This window comes from Oncorhynchus mykiss, unplaced genomic scaffold (assembly GCF_013265735.2).
Source record: "Oncorhynchus mykiss isolate Arlee unplaced genomic scaffold, USDA_OmykA_1.1 un_scaffold_223, whole genome shotgun sequence".
Lineage (NCBI taxonomy): Eukaryota > Metazoa > Chordata > Actinopteri > Salmoniformes > Salmonidae > Oncorhynchus > Oncorhynchus mykiss.
The window spans coordinates 315,845-335,067 of record NW_023493692.1 but is presented as its reverse complement, the minus strand read 5'-3'; the positions used below and the strand labels follow the sequence as shown (position 1 = coordinate 335,067).

Genomic DNA, 19,223 nt, shown 5'->3' with positions numbered 1-19,223 from the left:
GGGTTGTGTTATGGGTTGTGTTATGTTGTGGGCTGTGTTATGTTGTGGGCTGTGTTATGTTGTGGGCTGTGTTATGTTGTGGGCTGTGTTATGTTGTGGGCTGTGTTATGTTGTGTTATGTTGTGGGCTGTGTTGTGTTGTGGGCTGTGTTATGTTGTGGGTTGTGTTATGTTGTGGGCTGTGTTATGTAGTGTTATGTAGTGGGTTGTGTTATGTTGTGGGTTGTGTTATGTTGTGGGCTGTGTTATGTTGTGGGCTGTGCTATGTAGTGTTATGTAGTGGGTTGTGTTATGTTGTGGGTTGTGTTATGTTGTGGGCTGTGTTATGTAGTGTGTTGTGTTGTGTTGTGGGCTGTGTTATGTTGTGGGTTGTGTTATGTTGTGGGCTGTGTTATGTTGTGGGCTGTGTTATGTTGTGGGCTGTGTTATGTTGTGGGCTGTGTTATGTAGTTGGCTGTGTTATGTTGGTAAAACCTCTGTCTCTCAAACAGAATTTGTGAACATAAAATTTAAACTAGAAGAAACGACAGGGATTATCCAGAACATTTTAATGACCAAAAACATCTACCTTTTTAGATTTTGTGGCGTAGAGAAAGTCTAGATATCAGACAGGGGAGGAGATATAAATAACTCTGAGTAAAAGAGAATGTTTTTTGATATTTTCACCCTCCATACATTATTCCCTAAAGGTCTTAATGATGTGATGCCCATGTTATGTTATGTTGTAAATGTGAACATGAACTGATGCCGCCACACCACCTCAGCCGACTCTGACGTTTCTTTCCTGCGCTGTACCCAATGATTTATGGAACCTTCCTGGATAGGTCGATGTCCTCCTCCTGGTTTTACAGACGTGTTTATGAAGTGTTATGTTGTCGTGTTGATGAAGTGTTATGTTGACGTGTTGATGAAGTGTTATGTTGACGTGTTTATTAAGTGTTATGTTGACGTGTTGATGAAGTGTTATGTTGACGTGTTTATTAAGTGTTATGTTGACGTGTTTATGAAGTGTTATGTTGACGTGTTGATGAAGTGTTATGTTGACGTGTTTATTAAGTGTTATGTTGACGTGTTGATGAAGTGTTATGTTGTGTTATGTTGACGTGTTTATGAAGTGTTATGTTGACGTGTTGATGAAGTGTTATGTTGTGTTATGTTGACGTGTTTATGAAGTGTTATGTTGACGTGTTGATGAAGTGTTATGTTGACGTGTTTATTAAGTGTTATGTTGACGTGTTGATGAAGTGTTATGTTGTGTTATGTTGACGTGTTTATGAAGTGTTATGTTGACGTGTTGATGAAGTGTTATGTTGACGTGTTGATGAAGTGTTATGTTGACGTGTTTATTAAGTGTTATGTTGACGTGTTGATGAAGTGTTATGTTGTGTTATGTTGACGTGTTTATGAAGTGTTATGTTGACGTGTTTATGAAGTGTTATGTTGACGTGTTGATGAAGTGTTATGTTGACGTGTTGATGAAGTGTTATGTTGACGTGTTGATGAAGTGTTATGTTGACGTGTTGATGAAGTGTTATGTTGACGTGTTTATTAAGTGTTATGTTGACGTGTTGATGAAGTGTTATGTTGTGTTATGTTGACGTGTTTATGAAGTGTTATGTTGACGTGTTGATGAAGTGTTATGTTGACGTGTTGATGAAATGTTATGTTGACGTGTTTATGAAGTGTTATGTTGACGTGTTTATGAAGTGTTATGTTGACGTGTTTATGAAGTGTTTATGTTCACACTGGATTAGAATATTTATGAAATGCACGTTGTTATATTTGGTAGCACTTCTTTCCTGATGCTTGTTTTCCCTCCAACCCCATTGGATGCGTGGAACGGATGTGGGTGTGGCTATGTCTAAATACGGGTGCAATTTTTTTTTTTTAACTCACTAAAGCTCTGACGAAGGCCTTGCGGCGGATACGTTTAATTGAGAGCGGTGGCACTTTCAGGAGCGGTGTGGGAGTTTCTTATTGTTTCTCGCCATTACTTATGTCACCTTTAAAAAACGTGTATAAAGCTGTAGTCATTTATGGGAGGGGGGGGGGGGGGTATCTTATAACAGGGTTTGCCATAACATGGTTTATTTGTAACAGGTTTGTTAATAATGTACTTATCCCTCCCTATTCAGCCTCTACATTTGCGTAGAGGAAATTATTATCTGTAAGAAGTAAGATAACTGGTTATTTAACAATTATTAGTTTACATTGTTTTGCCAGAATGTTGTTTTTGTTCAACTGTGTTACCCACTCCAGTCAGCAGGTGGCGATGAGAGTCTTTCAGGTGATGCTTCATTCGTGACGTATAATGTACGGGACGGGATGTTTTTTCTTCAACAACACTTCAGCCACCTCGGTAGCGTGCTAGCCAACATAAAACCAAAACATTGAAGCGCTTTAGGCCATTTTGGTTCATATTAACCTCGGTGTTTTAAACACACTGTCTGCGTATTTACTAGTTACTCTATTTAATTTACTATTTACGTGTTTAGCTCGGCTCACTCGGCTAATGCTAACTAGCTTGCTAACATCCTCGACCATGAGCTCACTAAGCTACTCCCTCCCTGCTAAAGAAGAGGAGGTCTGCTGGACAGAGAAAGATGTTCTCGTGAAAGAGGAGAAGGAAGAGGAGGCTGTTACAGTGAAAGAGGAGAAGGAAGATGAGGCTGTTACAGTGAAAGAAGAAGTAGAGGGTGAGGCTGTTACAGTGAAAGAAGAGGAGAAAGACGTGAAAGAGGAAGAAGCTTTTAGAGTGAAGGAGGAGGATGCAGTTTGTGGAATGAAGGAGGAGGAGGAGGGGGAGATTACTGTCCCATTGGAGGAGACTGGAGATCTGATTAACGCTAGTAAGTGCTATTTTAAAAACAGTGGAACAAACTCTGTAGTTGTTGAACTAATGTGTCATGTTCAAGACTGCGGTCAAGTGAGCCGGAATTCGCAAAACTTCCGTGTGAATTGTTTTAAGCGAAGTGACAACACTTTATGGTACCGCGTGTTTTCTGGGAGGGGAAACTGATTAGGATGTTCTCTAATGCTCTGATAGAAACGACAGCTACAAATTATTCCAAGCAAACAGTTTGCCTCACACTTATTTAATCTTCCGTAATCAAAGTGATACCAAATCGTTTAGTTCATTTTCGCACCTTATCATAAATTGCTTTGACATCACGGGTAGAGTGAGGCTGCAGTAGACTGTTGGCGCTGTTTAGGAAATGTTAAATTATCAATCCAAGATGTGTTTATGACGTCATGACGCACAGGACGATCTAATTGAGTCTGATATGTTTTCAGTATATCATTAATCCAGTGTGATGACCATATTCTGCCAATTTAAAATATGGGTTAACATAATTGCTACTTCTATATTACAGTTAATGTTGAAGCGAAATCGGATGATAGAAAATGTGTCACGTCTGACACCTATTCCACTGTCATTAACATTGTAATGTATAACATGCCCATACTACAACATTGGAAAAACACTAGTTTTTCGGGAAGTATTCAGACCCTTTACTCAGTACTTTGTTGAGTTCTAGGCTTTATCAGAAAGTTAGACGTTGTTTCTGAATAACCTAAAACATGGGAACCCTCAAGTAATAATGAGAGAGAGAGAGAAGGAAAAATAGCAATATTGAAAAATCAAATGTAAAATTTGAACAAACCTTACAGTTGAGCAAAGCATTATCAAGGCAGAAATGACAAGGCCCATCAGAGAAACCCCTCCTTGCCATTTGGGAACCAAAAGCCTAGCATTATCAAGACAGAAATGACAAGGCCCATCAGAGAAATCCCTCCTTGCCATTTGGGAACCAAAAGCCTAGCATTTATCAAGGCAGAAATGACAAGGCCCATCAGAGAAATCCCTCCTTGCCATTTGGGAACCAAATGCCTAGGATTTAAATATCATGAAAGCATTCGGAGAAATTCAAGTTATGAAGAGTATTTTCCAAACAATTCTAATGAAGTGTTTAATCTCCTAAAGGCCAAGGCACACTGAAGCCGTTGTCGGGGCTCAACACACTTTATGTCGGGGTTTCCTTTATATTGGCAGTTACGACACTTTGTTGGTTTCCTTTTTCTCCCCGGACACAGCGCGGGATCGAACCTGGCGAACCTACATTAATAACCTACATTAATAACAATGGATCAAATTTGACCAGTTACCTGTAGCTCAGTATTTGTTGGAGAAGGGCCTTGGTCAGGGAGGTGACCAAGAACACGATGGTCACTCTGACAAAGCTCTAGTTCCTCTGTGGAGATGGGAGAACCTTCCAGAAGGACAACCATCTCTGCAGCACTCCCTATAAATCAGGCCTTTATGGTAGAGTCGTCAGTCAAAAGCCACTCCTCAGTAAAAGGCACATCACACCATAACGAATACTTCGTATCCCTCGTTTGCTCAAGTGTTTCCTTTATATTGGCAGTTACGGCACTTTGTTGGTTTCCTTTTTCTCCCCGGACACAGCCCGGGATCGAACCTGGCGAACCTACATTAATAACCTACATTAATAACAATGGATCAAATGCAGCCTATGACATTGATTGAAATACTGTAGTCCACATTATCTATTATTATAGAGCTCTGTTCAACCTGTAACTATGACATTATCTATTATTATAGAGCTCTGTTCAGCCTCAACATGCCATTATCTATTATTATAGATCTCTGTTCAGCCTGTAAACATGACATTATCTATTATTATATAGCTCTGCTCAGCCTGTAAACATGACATTATCTATTATTATATAGCTCTGCTCAGCCTGTAAACATGACATTATCTATTATTATAGAGCTGTGTTCATCCTGTAACCATGACATTATCTATTATTATAGAGCTCTGTTCAGCCTGTAACCATGACATTATCTATTATTATAGAGCTCTGTTCAGCCTGTCAACATGACATTATCTATTATTATAGAGCTCTGTTCAGCCTGTAACCATGACATTATCTATTATTATAGAGCTCTGTTCAGCCTGTAACCATGACATTATCTATTATTATAGAGCTCTGTTCAGCCTGTAACCATGACATTATCTATTATTATAGAGCTCTGTTCAGCCTGTAACCATGACATTATCTATTATTATAGAGCTCTGTTCATCCTGTAACCATGACATTATCTATTATTATAGAGCTCTGTTCAGCCTCAACATGCCATTATCTATTATTATAGATCTCTGTTCAGCCTGTAAACATGACATTATCTATTATTATATAGCTCTGCTCAGCCTGTAAACATGACATTATCTATTATTATATAGCTCTGCTCAGCCTGTAAACATGACATTATCTATTATTATAGAGCTGTGTTCATCCTGTAACCATGACATTATCTATTATTATAGAGCTCTGTTCAGCCTGTAACCATGACATTATCTATTATTATAGAGCTCTGTTCAGCCTGTCAACATGACATTATCTATTATTATAGAGCTCTGTTCAGCCTGTAACCATGACATTATCTATTATTATAGAGCTCTGTTCAGCCTGTAACCATGACATTATCTATTATTATAGAGCTCTGTTCAGCCTGTAACCATGACATTATCTATTATTATAGAGCTCTGTTCAGCCTGTAACCATGACATTATCTATTATTATAGAGCTCTGTTCATCCTGTAACCATGACATTATCTATTATTATAGAGCTCTGTTCATCCTGTAACCATGACATTATCTATTATTATAGAGCTCTGTTCATCCTGTAACCATGACATTATCTATTATTATAGAGCTCTGTTCATCCTGTAACCATGACATTATCTATTATTATAGAGCTCTGTTCATCCTGTAACCATGACATTATCTATTATTATAGAGCTCTGTTCATCCTGTAACCATGACATTATCTATTATTATAGAGCTCTGTTCATCCTGTAACCATGACATTATCTATTATTATAGAGCTCTGCTCAGCCTGTAAACGACATTATCTATTATTATAGAGCTCTGTTCAGCCTGTAACCATGACATTATCTATTATTATAGAGCTCTGTTCAGCCTGTAAACGTCATTATCTATTATTATAGAGCTCTGTTCAGCCTCAACATGCCATTATCTATTATGATAGATCTCTGTTCAGCCTGTAAACGACATTATCTATTATTATAGAGCTCTGCTCAGCCTGTAACCATGACATTATCTATTATTATAGAGCTCTGTTCAGCCTGTAAACGACATTATCTATTATTATAGAGCTCTGTTCAGCCTCAACATGCCATTATCTATTATTATATAGCTCTGCTCAGCCTGTAAACGACATTATCTAGTATTATAGAGCTCTGTTCAGCCTGTAAACATGACATTATCTATTATTATAGAGCTCTGCTCAACCTGCAACCATGACATTATCTATTATTATAGAGCTCTGCTCAGCCTGTAACTATGACATTATCTATTATTATAGAGCTCTGTTCAGCCTCAACATGCCATTATCTATTATTATAGAGCTCTGCTCAGCCTGTAACTATGACATTATCTATTATTATAGAGCTCTGCTCAGCCTGTAACTATGACATGATATATTATTATAGAGCTCTGCTCAGCCTGTAACTATGACATTATATATTATTATAGAGCTCTGTTCAGCCTGTAACTATGACATTATCTATTATTATAGAGCTCTGCTCAGCCTGTAACTATGACATTATCTATTATTATAGAGCTCTGCTCAGCCTGTAACTATGACATTATCTATTATTATAGAGCTCTGCTCAGCCTGTAACTATGACATTATCTATTATTATAGAGCTCTGCTCAGCCTGTAACCATGATATTATCTATTATTATAGAGCTCTGCTCAGCCTAAAAACATGATATTATCTATTATTATAGAGCTCTGCTCAGCCTCAACATGACATTCCATGAGAGCAGGACTCTAGTTGGAACTCTGCATCTTTTGATTTTCAAATTACACCAAGACTCTTTTAAATTAGACATTTTTTGTAAACTGGCCTATGGTTATTGAGGGATGTGATTTGGATTCAACCTCCTAGCAAGAGAGTTGTGTCATGTGGAGGTTTCATTCAGGTCTTTATTTAAATAAACACTCTGTCTTTGGCAGGAGAAAGACCAGACTCGGAGAAACCAGAGACGTCCAAACCAGCAAGACGACACCACTGCTCCCACTGTGGAATGATTTTTAACCAGTTAAGGTGTCTGAAACGACATGAGAGAATACACACAGGGGAGAAGCCTTTCCAATGCTTCCAGTGTGGAAAGTGTTTTTCCTTGTTAGCGAGCATGAAAAGACATGAGAGGACACACACAGGAGAGAAGCCTCATCACTGCTCTCAATGTGGAAAGAGTTTTTTCTCATCAGGGTGCCTGAAAAGACATGAGATGATACACACAGGGGAAAAACCTTATCACTGCTCCCAGTGTGGAAAGAGTTTTAACCGGAAAGAATACCTGAAAGAGCATGAGAGATTACACACAGGAGAGAAGCGAAATAAACCTTTCCAATGCTCTAAGTGTGGAAATAATTTTTCCTTGTTAGCGAGCCTGAAAATACATGATAGAATACACACAGGGGAGAAGCCTCATCATTGCTCCCAGTGTGGAAAGAGTTTTAAGCTGAAAGGACAATTGAAACAGCATGAGATAATACACACAGGGGAGAAGCCGTACCACTGCTCCCAATGTGAAAAGAGTTTTTCCTGGTTGGGTCACATGAGAAGACATAAGAGAGTACACACAGGAGATAAGGATGTAGGTTGCTGAACAGTAGGACAAAGAACAGACAGTCGTGAAGAGGGCACGAGAAAGCCTATTCCCCCTCAGGAGACTGAAAAGATTTGACATGAGTCCTCAGATCCTCAAAAGGTTCGACAGCTGCACCATCGAGAGCATCCTAACTGGTTGACTCACTGCCTGGTATGGCGACTGCTCGGCCTCCAACAGCAAGGCACTACAGAGGGCAGTGCGTACGGCCCAGTACATCACCGGGGCCAAGCTTCTTGCCATCCAGGACCTCTAAACCAGGCGGTGTCAGAGGAAGGCCCAAAAAAATTGTCAAAGACTCCAGCCACCCATGTCGTAGACTGTTGTCTCTACTACCACACGGCAAGCCTTACCGGAGTGCCAAGTCTAGGTCCAAGCCATAAGACTCCTGAACGTCTAATGGCTACCCAGACTATTTGCATTGCCCCCCCCCCCCCCCCCCCCCCCCACATGTTTACACTGCTACTACTCTCTGTTATAATTGTCTGTGCATATTCACTTTAATACCTCTACGTACATGTACATATTACCTCGACCAACCGGTGCCCCCGCACGTTGACTCTGTACCAGTAACCCCCTTGTATATAGTCTCCACATTGACTCTGTACCGGTAACCCCCTTGTATATAGTCTCCACATTGACTCTGTACTGGTACCCCCTGTATATAGTCTCCACATTGACTCTGTACTGGTACCCCCTGTATATAGCCTCCACATTGACTCTGTACTGGTACCCCCTGTATATAGTCTCCACATTGACTCTGTACTGGTACCCCCTGTATATAGCCTCCACATTGACTCTGTACTGGTACCCCCTGTATATAGCCTCCACATTGACTCTGTACTGGTACCCCCTGTATATAGCCTCCACATTGACTCTGTACTGGTACCCCCTGTATATAGCCTCCACATTGACTCTGTACCGGTAACCCCCTTGTATATAGCCTCCACATTGACTCTGTACCGGTAACCCCCTTGTATATAGCCTCCACATTGACTCTGTACTGGTACCCCCTGTATATAGCCTCCACATTGACTCTGTACCGGTACCCCCTGTATATAGCCTCCACATTGACTCTGTACTGGTACCCCCTGTATATAGTCTCCACATTGACTCTGTACCAGTACCCCCTGTATATAGCCTCCACATTGACTCTGTACCGGTAACCCCCTTGTATATAGCCTCCACATTGACTCTGTACTGGTACCCCCTGTATATAGCCTCCACATTGACTCTGTACTGGTACCCCCTGTATATAGCCTCCACATTGACTCTGTACTGGTACCTCCTGTATATAGCCTCCACATTGACTCTGTACTGGTACCCCCTGTATATAGCCTCCACATTGACTCTGTACCGGTACCCCCTGTATATAGCCTCCACATTGACTCTGTACTGGTACCCCCTGTATATGGTCTGCACATTGACTCTGTACTGGTACCCCCTGTATATAGCCTCCACATTGACTCTGTACCGGTAACCCCCTTGTATATAGCCTCCACATTGACTCTGTACTGGTACCCCCTGTATATAGTCTCCACATTGACTCTGTACTGGTATCCCCTGTATATAGCCTCCACATTGACTCTGTACCGGTACCCCCTGTATATAGCCTCCACATTGACTCTGTACTGGTACGCCCTGTATATAGCCTCCACATTGACTCTGTACTGGTACCCCTCGTATATAGTCTCCACATTGACTCTGTACCGGTACCCCCTGTATATAGCCTCCACATTGACTCTGTACCGGTAACCCCCTGTATATAGTCTGCACATTGACTCTGTACCGGTAACCCCCTGTATATAGCCTCCACATTGACTCTGTACTGGTACACCCTGTATATAGCCTCCACATTGACTCTGTACCGGTAACCCCCTGTATATAGCCTCCACATTGACTCTGTACTGGTACACCCTGTATATAGCCTCCACATTGACTCTGTACTGGTACACCCTGTATATAGCCTCCACATTGACTCTGTACTGGTACACCCTGTATATGGCCTTCACATTGACCCTGTACTGGTACCCCCTGTATATAGCCTCCACATTGACTCTGTACTGGTACACCCTGTATATAGCCTCCACATTGACTCGGTACTGGTACCTCCTGTATATAGCCTCCACATTGACTCTGTACTGGTACCTCCTGTATATAGCCTCCACATTGACTCTGTACTGGTACCTCCTGTATATAGCCTCCACATTGACTCTGTACTGGTACCCCCTGTATATAGCCTCCACATTGACTCTGTACTGGTACCCCCTGTATATAGCCTCCACATTGACTCTGTACCAGTACCCCCTGTATATAGCCTCCACATTGACTCTGTACTGGTACCCCCTGTATATTGTCTCCACATTGACTCTGTACTAGTACCCCCTGTATATAGTCTCCACATTGACTCTGTACTGGTACCCCCTGTATATAGCCTCCACATTGACTCTGTACTGGTACCCCCTGTATATAGCCTCCACATTGACTCTGTACTGGTACCCCCTGTATACAGTCTCCACATTGACTCTGTACCAGTACCCCCTGTATATAGCCTCCACATTGACTCTGTACCGGTACCTCCTGTATATAGCCTCCACATTGACTCTGTACCAGTACCCCCTGTATATAGTCTCCACATTGACTCTGTACCAGTACCCCCTGTATATAGCCTCCACATTGACTCTGTATTGGTACCCCCTGTATATAGTCTCCACATTGACTCTGTACCGGTACCTCCTGTATATAGCCTCCACATTGACTCTGTACTGGTACCCCCTGTATATAGTCTCCACATTGACTCTGTACCAGTACCCCCTGTATATAGCCTCCACATTGACTCTGTACTGGTACCCCCTGTATATAGCCTCCACATTGACTCTGTACTGGTACCCCCTGTATATAGCCTCCACATTGACTCTGTACCAGTACCCCCTGTATATAGTCTCCACATTGACTCTGTACTGGTACCCCCTGTATATAGCCTCCACATTGACTCTGTACTGGTACCCCCTGTATATAGCCTCCACATTGACTCTGTACTGGTACCTCCTGTATATAGCCTCCACATTGACTCTGTACTGGTACCCCCTGTATATAGTCTCCACATTGACTCTGTACCAGTACCCCCTGTATATAGCCTCCACATTGACTCTGTACTGGTACCCCCTGTATATAGCCTCCACATTGACTCTGTACTGGTACCCCCTGTAAATAGCCTCCACATTGACTCTGTACCAGTACCCCCTGTATATAGTCTCCACATTGACTCTGTACTGGTACCCCCTGTATATAGCCTCCACATTGACTCTGTACTGGTACCCCCTGTATATAGCCTCCACATTGACTCTGTACTGGTACCCCCTGTATATAGCCTCCACATTGACTCTGTACTGGTACCCCCTGTATATAGCCTCCACATTGACTCTGTACTGGTACCTCCTGTATATAGCCTCCACATTGACTCTGTACTGGTACCCCCTGTATATAGTCTCCACATTGACTCTGTACCAGTACCCCTTGTATATAGCCTCCACATTGACTCTGTACTGGTACCCCCTGTATATAGCCTCCACATTGACTCTGTACTGGTACCCCCTGTATATAGCCTCCACATTGACTCTGTACCAGTACCCCCTGTATATAGTCTCCACATTGACTCTGTACTGGTACCCCCTGTATATAGCCTCCACATTGACTCTGTACTGGTACCCCCTGTATATAGCCTCCACATTGACTCTGTACTGGTACCCCCTGTATATAGTCTCCACATTGACTCTGTACCAGTACCCCCTGTATATAGCCTCCACATTGACTCTGTACTGGTACCCCCTGTATATAGCCTCCACATTGACTCTGTACTGGTACCCCCTGTATATAGCCTCCACATTGACTCTGTACTGGTACCCCCTGTATATAGCCTCCACATTGACTCTGTACTGGTACCCCCTGTATATAGCCTCCACATTGACTCTGTACTGGTACCTCCTGTATATAGCCTCCACATTGACTCTGTACTGGTACCCCCTGTATATAGTCTCCACATTGACTCTGTACCAGTACCCCTTGTATATAGCCTCCACATTGACTCTGTACTGGTACCCCCTGTATATAGCCTCCACATTGACTCTGTACTGGTACCCCCTGTATATAGCCTCCACATTGACTCTGTACCAGTACCCCCTGTATATAGTCTCCACATTGACTCTGTACTGGTACCCCCTGTATATAGCCTCCACATTGACTCTGTACTGGTACCCCCTGTATATAGCCTCCACATTGACTCTGTACTGGTACCCCCTGTATATAGTCTCCACATTGACTCTGTACCAGTACCCCCTGTATATAGCCTCCACATTGACTCTGTACTGGTACCCCCTGTATATAGCCTCCACATTGACTCTGTACTGGTACCCCCTGTATATAGCCTCCACATTGACTCTGTACTGGTACCCCCTGTATATAGCCTCCACATTGACTCTGTACTGGTACCCCCTGTATATAGCCTCCACATTGACTCTGTACCGGTACCCCCTGTATATAGCCTCCACATTGACTCTGTACTGGTACCCCCTGTATATAGTCTCCACATTGACTCTGTACCAGTACCCCCTGTATATAGTCTCCACATTGACTCTGTACTGGTACCCCCTGTATATAGCCTCCACATTGACTCTGTACCAGTACCCCCTGTATATAGTCTCCACATTGACTCTGTACTGGTATATAGCCTCCACATTGACTCTGTACTGGTACCCCCTGTATATAGCCTCCACATTGACTCTGTACTGGTACCCCCTGTATATAGCCTCCACATTGACTCTGTACTGGTACCCCCTGTATATAGCCTCCACATTGACTCTGTACTGGTACCTCCTGTATACAGCCTCCACATTGACTCTGTACTGGTACCCCCTGTATATAGCCTCCACATTGACTCTGTACCGGTAACCCCCTTGTATATAGCCTCCACATTGACTCTGTACTGGTACCCCCTGTATATAGCCTCCACATTGACTCTGTACTGGTACCTCCTGTATACAGCCTCCACATTGACTCTGTACTGGTACCCCCTGTATATAGCCTCCACATTGACTCTGTACTGGTACCCCCTGTATATAGCCTCCACATTGACTCTGTACTGGTAACCCCTGTATACAGCCTCCACATTGACTCTGTACTGGTACCCCCTGTATATAGCCTCCACATTGACTCTGTACTGGTACCCCCTGTATATAGCCTCCACATTGACCCTGTACTGGTACCTCCTGTATATAGCCTCCACATTGACTCTGTACTGGTACCCCCTGTATATAGCCTCCACATTGACTCTGTACTGGTACCCCCTGTATACAGCCTCCACATTGACTCTGTACTGGTACCTCCTGTATATAGCCTCCACATTGACTCTGTACTGGTACCTCCTGTATATAACCTCCACATTGACTCTGTACTGGTACCCCCTGTATATAGCCTCCACATTGACTCTGTACTGGTACCCCCTGTATACAGCCTCCACATTGACTCTGTACTGGTACCCCCTGTATATAGCCTCCACATTGACTCTGTACTGGTACCCCCTGTATATAGCCTCCACATTGACTCTGTACTGGTACCCCCTGTATACAGCCTCCACATTGACTCTGTACTGGTACCTCCTGTATATAACCTCCACATTGACTCTGTACTGGTACCCCTTGTATATAGCCTCCACATTGACTCTGTACTGGTACCCCCTGTATATAGTCTCCACATTGACTCTGTACTGGTACCCCCTGTATATAACCTCCACATTGACTCTGTACTGGTACCCCTTGTATATAGCCTCCACATTGACTCTGTACTGGTACCCCCTGTATATAGCCTCCACATTGACTCTGTACTGGTACCCCCTGTATATAGCCTCCACATTGACTCTGTACTGGTACCTCCTATATATAGCCTCCACATTGACTCTGTACTGGTACCTCCTGTATATAACCTCCACATTGACTCTGTACCGGTACCCCCTGTATATAGTCTCCACATTGACTCTGTACTGGTACCCCCTGTATATAGCCTCCACATTGACTCTGTACTGGTACCCCCTGTATATAACCTCCACATTGACTCTGTACTGGTACCCCCTGTATACAGCCCCCACATTGACTCTGTACTGGTACCCCCTGTATATAGCCTCCACATTGACTCTGTACCAGTACCCCCTGTATATAGTCTCCACATTGACTCTGTACTGGTACCCCCTGTATACAGCCTCCACATTGACTCTGTACTGGTACCTCCTGTATATAGCCTCCACATTGACTCTGTACTGGTACCCCCTGTATATAGCCTCCACATTGACTCTGTACTGGTACCTCCTGTATATAGCCTCCACATTGACTCTGTACCGGTAACCCCCTGTATATAGCCTCCACATTGACTCTGTACTGGTACCTCCTGTATATAGCCTCCACATTGACTCTGTACTGGTACCTCCTGTATATAGCCTCCACATTGACTCTGTACCGGTAACCCCCTGTATATAGCCTCCACATTGACTCTGTACTGGGACCCCCTGTATATAGCCTCCACATTGACTCTGTACTGGTACCCCCTGTATACAGCCTCCACATTGACTCTGTACTGGTAGCCCCTGTATATAGTCTCCACATTGACTCTGTACTGGTACCCCCTGTATATAGCCTCCACATTGACTCTGTACTGGTACCCCCTGTATACAGCCTCCACATTGACTCTGTACTGGTACCCCCTGTATACAGCCTCCACATTGACTCTGTACTGGTACCCCCTGTGTATAGCCTCCACATTGACTCTGTACTGGTACCCCCTGTATATAGCCTCCACATTGACTCTGTACTGGTACCCCCTGTATATAGCCTCCACATTGACTCTGTACTGGTATCTCCTGTATATAGCCTCCACATTGACTCTGTACTGGTATCTCCTGTATATAGCCTCCACATTGACTCTGTACTGGTATCTCCTGTATATAGCCTCCACATTGACTCTGTACTGGTATCTCCTGTATATAGCCTCCACATTGACTCTGTACTGGGACCCCCTGTATATAGCCTCCACATTGACTCTGTACTGGGACCCCCTGTATATAGCCTCCACATTGACTCTGTACTGGTAACTCCTGTATACAGCCTCCACATTGACTCTGTACTGGGACCCCCTGTATATAGCCTCCACATTGACTCTGTACTGGTAACTCCTGTATACAGCCTCCACATTGACTCTGTACTGGTATCCCCTGTATATAGCCTCCACATTGACTCTGTACTGGAACCCCCTTGTATATAGCCTCCACATTGACTCTGTACTGGTATCCCCTGTATATAGCCTCCACATTGACTCTGTACTGGTACCCCCTGTATATAACCTCCACATTGACTCTGTACTGGTATCCCCTGTATATAGCCTCCACATTGACTCTGTACTGGTATCCCCTGTATATAGCCTCCACATTGACTCTGTACTGGAACCCCCTGTATATAGTCTCCACATTGACTCTGTACCGGTACCCCCTGTATATAGTCTCCACATTGACTCTGTACCGGTACCCCCTGTATATAGCCTCCACATTGACTCTGTACCGGTACCCCCTGTATATAGCCTCCACATTGACTCTGTACCGGTACCCCCTGTATATAGTCTCCACATTGACTCTGTACTGGAACCCCCTGTATATAGCCTCCACATTGACTCTGTACTGGTACCCCCTGTATATAGTCTGCACATTGACTCTGTACTGGTACCCCCTGTATATAGCCTCCACATTGACTCTGTACTGGTATCCCCTGTATATAGCCTCCACATTGACTCTGTACTGGTACCCCCTGTATATAACCTCCACATTTACTCTGTACTGGTATCCCCTGTATATAGCCTCCACATTGACTCTGTACTGGTATCCCCTGTATATAGCCTCCACATTGACTCTGTACTGGAACCCCCTGTATATAGTCTCCACATTGACTCTGTACCGGTACCCCCTGTATATAGCCTCCACATTGACTCTGTACTGGTACCCCCTGTATATAGTCTCCACATTGACTCTGTACCGGTACCCCCTGTATATAGTCTCCACATTGACTCTGTACCGGTACCCCCTGTATATAGCCTCCACATTGACTCTGTACCGGTACCCCCTGTATATAGCCTCCACATTGACTCTGTACCGGTACCCCCTGTATATAGTCTCCACATTGACTCTGTACTGGAACCCCCTGTATATAGCCTCCACATTGACTCTGTACTGGTACCCCCTGTATATAGTCTGCACATTGACTCTGTACTGGTACCCCCTGTATATAGCCTCCACATTAACTCTGTACTGGTACCCCCTGTATATAGCCTCCACATTGACTCTGTACTGGGACCCCCTGTATATAGCCTCCACATTGACTCTGTACTGGTACCTCCTGTATATAGCCTCCACATTGACTCTGTACTGGTACCCCCTGTATATAGCCTCCACATTGACTCTGTACTGGTACCCCCTGTATATAGCCTCCACATTGACTCTGTACTGGTACCCCCTGTATATAACCTCCACATTGACTCTGTACCGGTACCCCCTGTATATAGCCTCCACATTGACTCTGTACTGGTACCTCCTGTATATAGCCTCCACATTGACTCTGTACTGGTACCCCCCTTGTATATTGTCTCACTATTGTTATTTTATTGCTGCTCTTTAATTACTTTTATTTATTTTTCTTATTTACATGTTTTCTTTTTACTGAATTGTTGTTTAGGGGCTCGTCAGCATTTCACTGTAAAGTTTACACCTGTTGTATTTGACGAATAAAAATTTGATTTCATATTAAAGCTGATCTACCCCCTAAAATAACAAATAACTGTTACTGATTAAACCCAAAAGGCATATTCTATTCTATGGTTACCAACTCCTCTATTAATACCTGTTGTAGGTCAGTCCAACAAGAAGCTGTGTCTGTGTATGTCCTATCAGGGGCACAACTCCTCCATCAATACCAGCTGTAGGTCAGTCCAACAAGAAGCTGTGTCTGTGTATATGAGGAAAAACAAGCCTCACCAGGACAGAAGAACAGGCACTTAATGAACTAATGTAAGAGTCATCTTTGCATCAAACCTGCAGACAGGGGGGGGGGGGGGGGGGGGGGGGTGCTGTGGTTGTTTTAGACTAGGTCAAATACAAAGAAGAGATTCAGACGAAAATCCGTCATGAACGTTTCTATGGAAAACTGAGTGTCTGTTAACCTGTTCGGTGTATGGATAGAAACATATTGTTTCAGTGGTCTTTTGATACAGGCATAGCTTATTACATTACATATTCTCACTTCGGGAGCATTTAAAACAACCATACTTTCAATGGGATAACGGTATAATGGGATAATGATACTCGATTTCATATTTAAAATGCAATGTTTTTCATAGGCCTATATGTCTACCATGACCCCATGTTGAGGCTGAGCAAGACCTTCGATATGCAGAAAGCACCGTGGATCATTGTTTATTACCATTTATAAACCAACCAGGGGTGGGTAGCCTATGGGTTTTACCATTCACTATAACAAGGGTTAAAACTATATCGTCACGCATCCCTTCAGTTCAAGCCCTGCTTTGAACCATATCACATCAAGCCCTGCTTTGAACCATATCACATCAAGCCCTGCTTTGAACCATATCACAGATATGTTTTATTAAAAAAAAAAATACTAACATTAAAATCATTGTTGTGCAATTACAAACTAAACATGTTGTGGGCTAATGACAGGATGCCACTTCACACATGCAGCACAGATGCCTTTTAATAAAATGGTCTTTATCAATAGGAGTGAAGGAAAAACAGTTAATTGTCATGGAAACCAAAGAACGCATTTATTTAGTACAATCAAATTAACCTTGTGGTACACTGCAGCTATTCTGCAATTACTGCGTCCTAAATACCACAGCCGACTGCAGTTACTGCACTTGGACTGCAGTTTCAAAACAGCAATCTTTTTTTGTTGTCAGGGAAGACGACATTTTTTTTAACGTTATTTGCCACATAGCCTAGGTTTTTCAGGATAACTTCTTGATATCGGCAAAAATGAACATGTGGCACTGACTCGCCCACGCATTGCTGAAGATTTAGGATTAACACTAAGCATTTTCACCCAATTTAAATCCAATGACACGGTGAAATGTTTAGTTGATTTCATGTTGAATTCACTTTTAGTTGACAATTTTAACCAAATGTAAATCAAAACTCGACGTTGAAATGACGTCTGTACCCAGTGGGCTGGTTTGAATTAGCTGCAGGTGTTGGATCAACATTCACCTTCGAGACATACATCTACGACGAGGAACCATCGTTTAGGAAAAGGAGGCGAGTAGTGCGGATGAAATGGAGAAAAAGGATTGGAGAATCAACAGCTGTGCTGGAATGAGGACAATATGTCCGTCAGTTCTGATGATATATATAAATATTTTTTTTAGCCCCGTATTTAACTAGGCAAGTCAGTTAAGAACAATTCTTATTTACAATGACATGGGCCAATTGTGAGCCGCACTATGGGACTTCCGATCACGACCGATTCTAAACTGTGATACAGTCTGTAGTGGCGACTCCAGACGACTCTGAGATGCAGCGCCACTCAAGAGCCAAAATATCTGGCAGCGGCGGGATTCGAACCCGCGCCTCCGAAGAGACTGGAGCCTTAATCCAGCGCCTTAGACCGCTCGGCCACGCTACCGATGCATATATATATATATATATATATATCTTCCAGATGATTCAACATATTGATATCCACCAATACCGAATGTTTCCGGTTTTAATCAACTCCGCAGATAGTTGTATAGTGTGTATGTATAAGAAGTGTGGAAAAACCTTACATTGAAATGATTTGTTATGACATTGTTTGACAGAATCCTCTTTGCGTCAACCAATTCAGCCAACAGATGGCGACGCGAGTAATTCTTCCGTGACGTATAATCTAGTGGACGGGATGCTAAGAAGAGCAACACGGCTACGTATTCATCCACCTCGATTGCTTGCTAGGCAACATGAAACCGGAATATTGAAGCTCTTTAGGCCATTCTTGTGTATATTTGCCTCAGTGGTTTAAACACAATTATGTTAACGTATCAACTGCTTAATTGTAACGTCATTTGCATGTTAAATGTGTTAAATTCTTAAGATTGATACTGAGCCCGGCACTAGGCTAGTTTCTAATGCTAACCAGCTAATGCTATTTAGCGAACTAATATCCCCGACCATGAGCTCACTAAGCTACTTCTCCCCTGCTACAGAGGTCTGCTGGACTCAGAAAGAAGCTCAGGGGCTGAACATTGTCGTAAAAGAGGATGATATTATAGTGAAAGGAAAGGAAGAAGCTTTCAGAATGAAAAAGGAGGAAGAGGAGGCTATCACATTGAAAGAAGAGGAGGAGCATTTTGGAGTGGAGGGAGTATCGGCTGTCACAGTGGAAAAAGAGGTAGAAGCTTTCAGAATGAAAAAGGAGG

General features: G+C 43.1%; 1 protein-coding gene and 1 non-coding gene across 2 annotated transcripts; one reads left to right on the top strand and one right to left on the bottom strand.

Moving 5' to 3' along the window:
- The first annotated feature begins 2,068 nt into the window (after positions 1 to 2,068).
- LOC110495091 (gastrula zinc finger protein xLCGF3.1-like) lies at positions 2,069 to 7,870 on the top strand. Its single transcript, XM_036973165.1, has 2 exons — positions 2,069 to 2,848; positions 7,069 to 7,870. The coding sequence occupies exons 1-2, from the start codon at positions 2,512 to 2,514 to the stop codon at positions 7,725 to 7,727; spliced, it is 996 nt and encodes a 331-aa protein (XP_036829060.1). The 5' UTR covers positions 2,069 to 2,511; the 3' UTR covers positions 7,728 to 7,870.
- Positions 7,871 to 18,369: 10,499 nt separating this feature from the next.
- trnal-aag lies at positions 18,370 to 18,451 on the bottom strand. The gene has a single exon. It is a non-coding gene; the product is annotated as a tRNA-Leu (tRNA).
- Between the last annotated feature and the right edge of the window lie 772 nt (positions 18,452 to 19,223).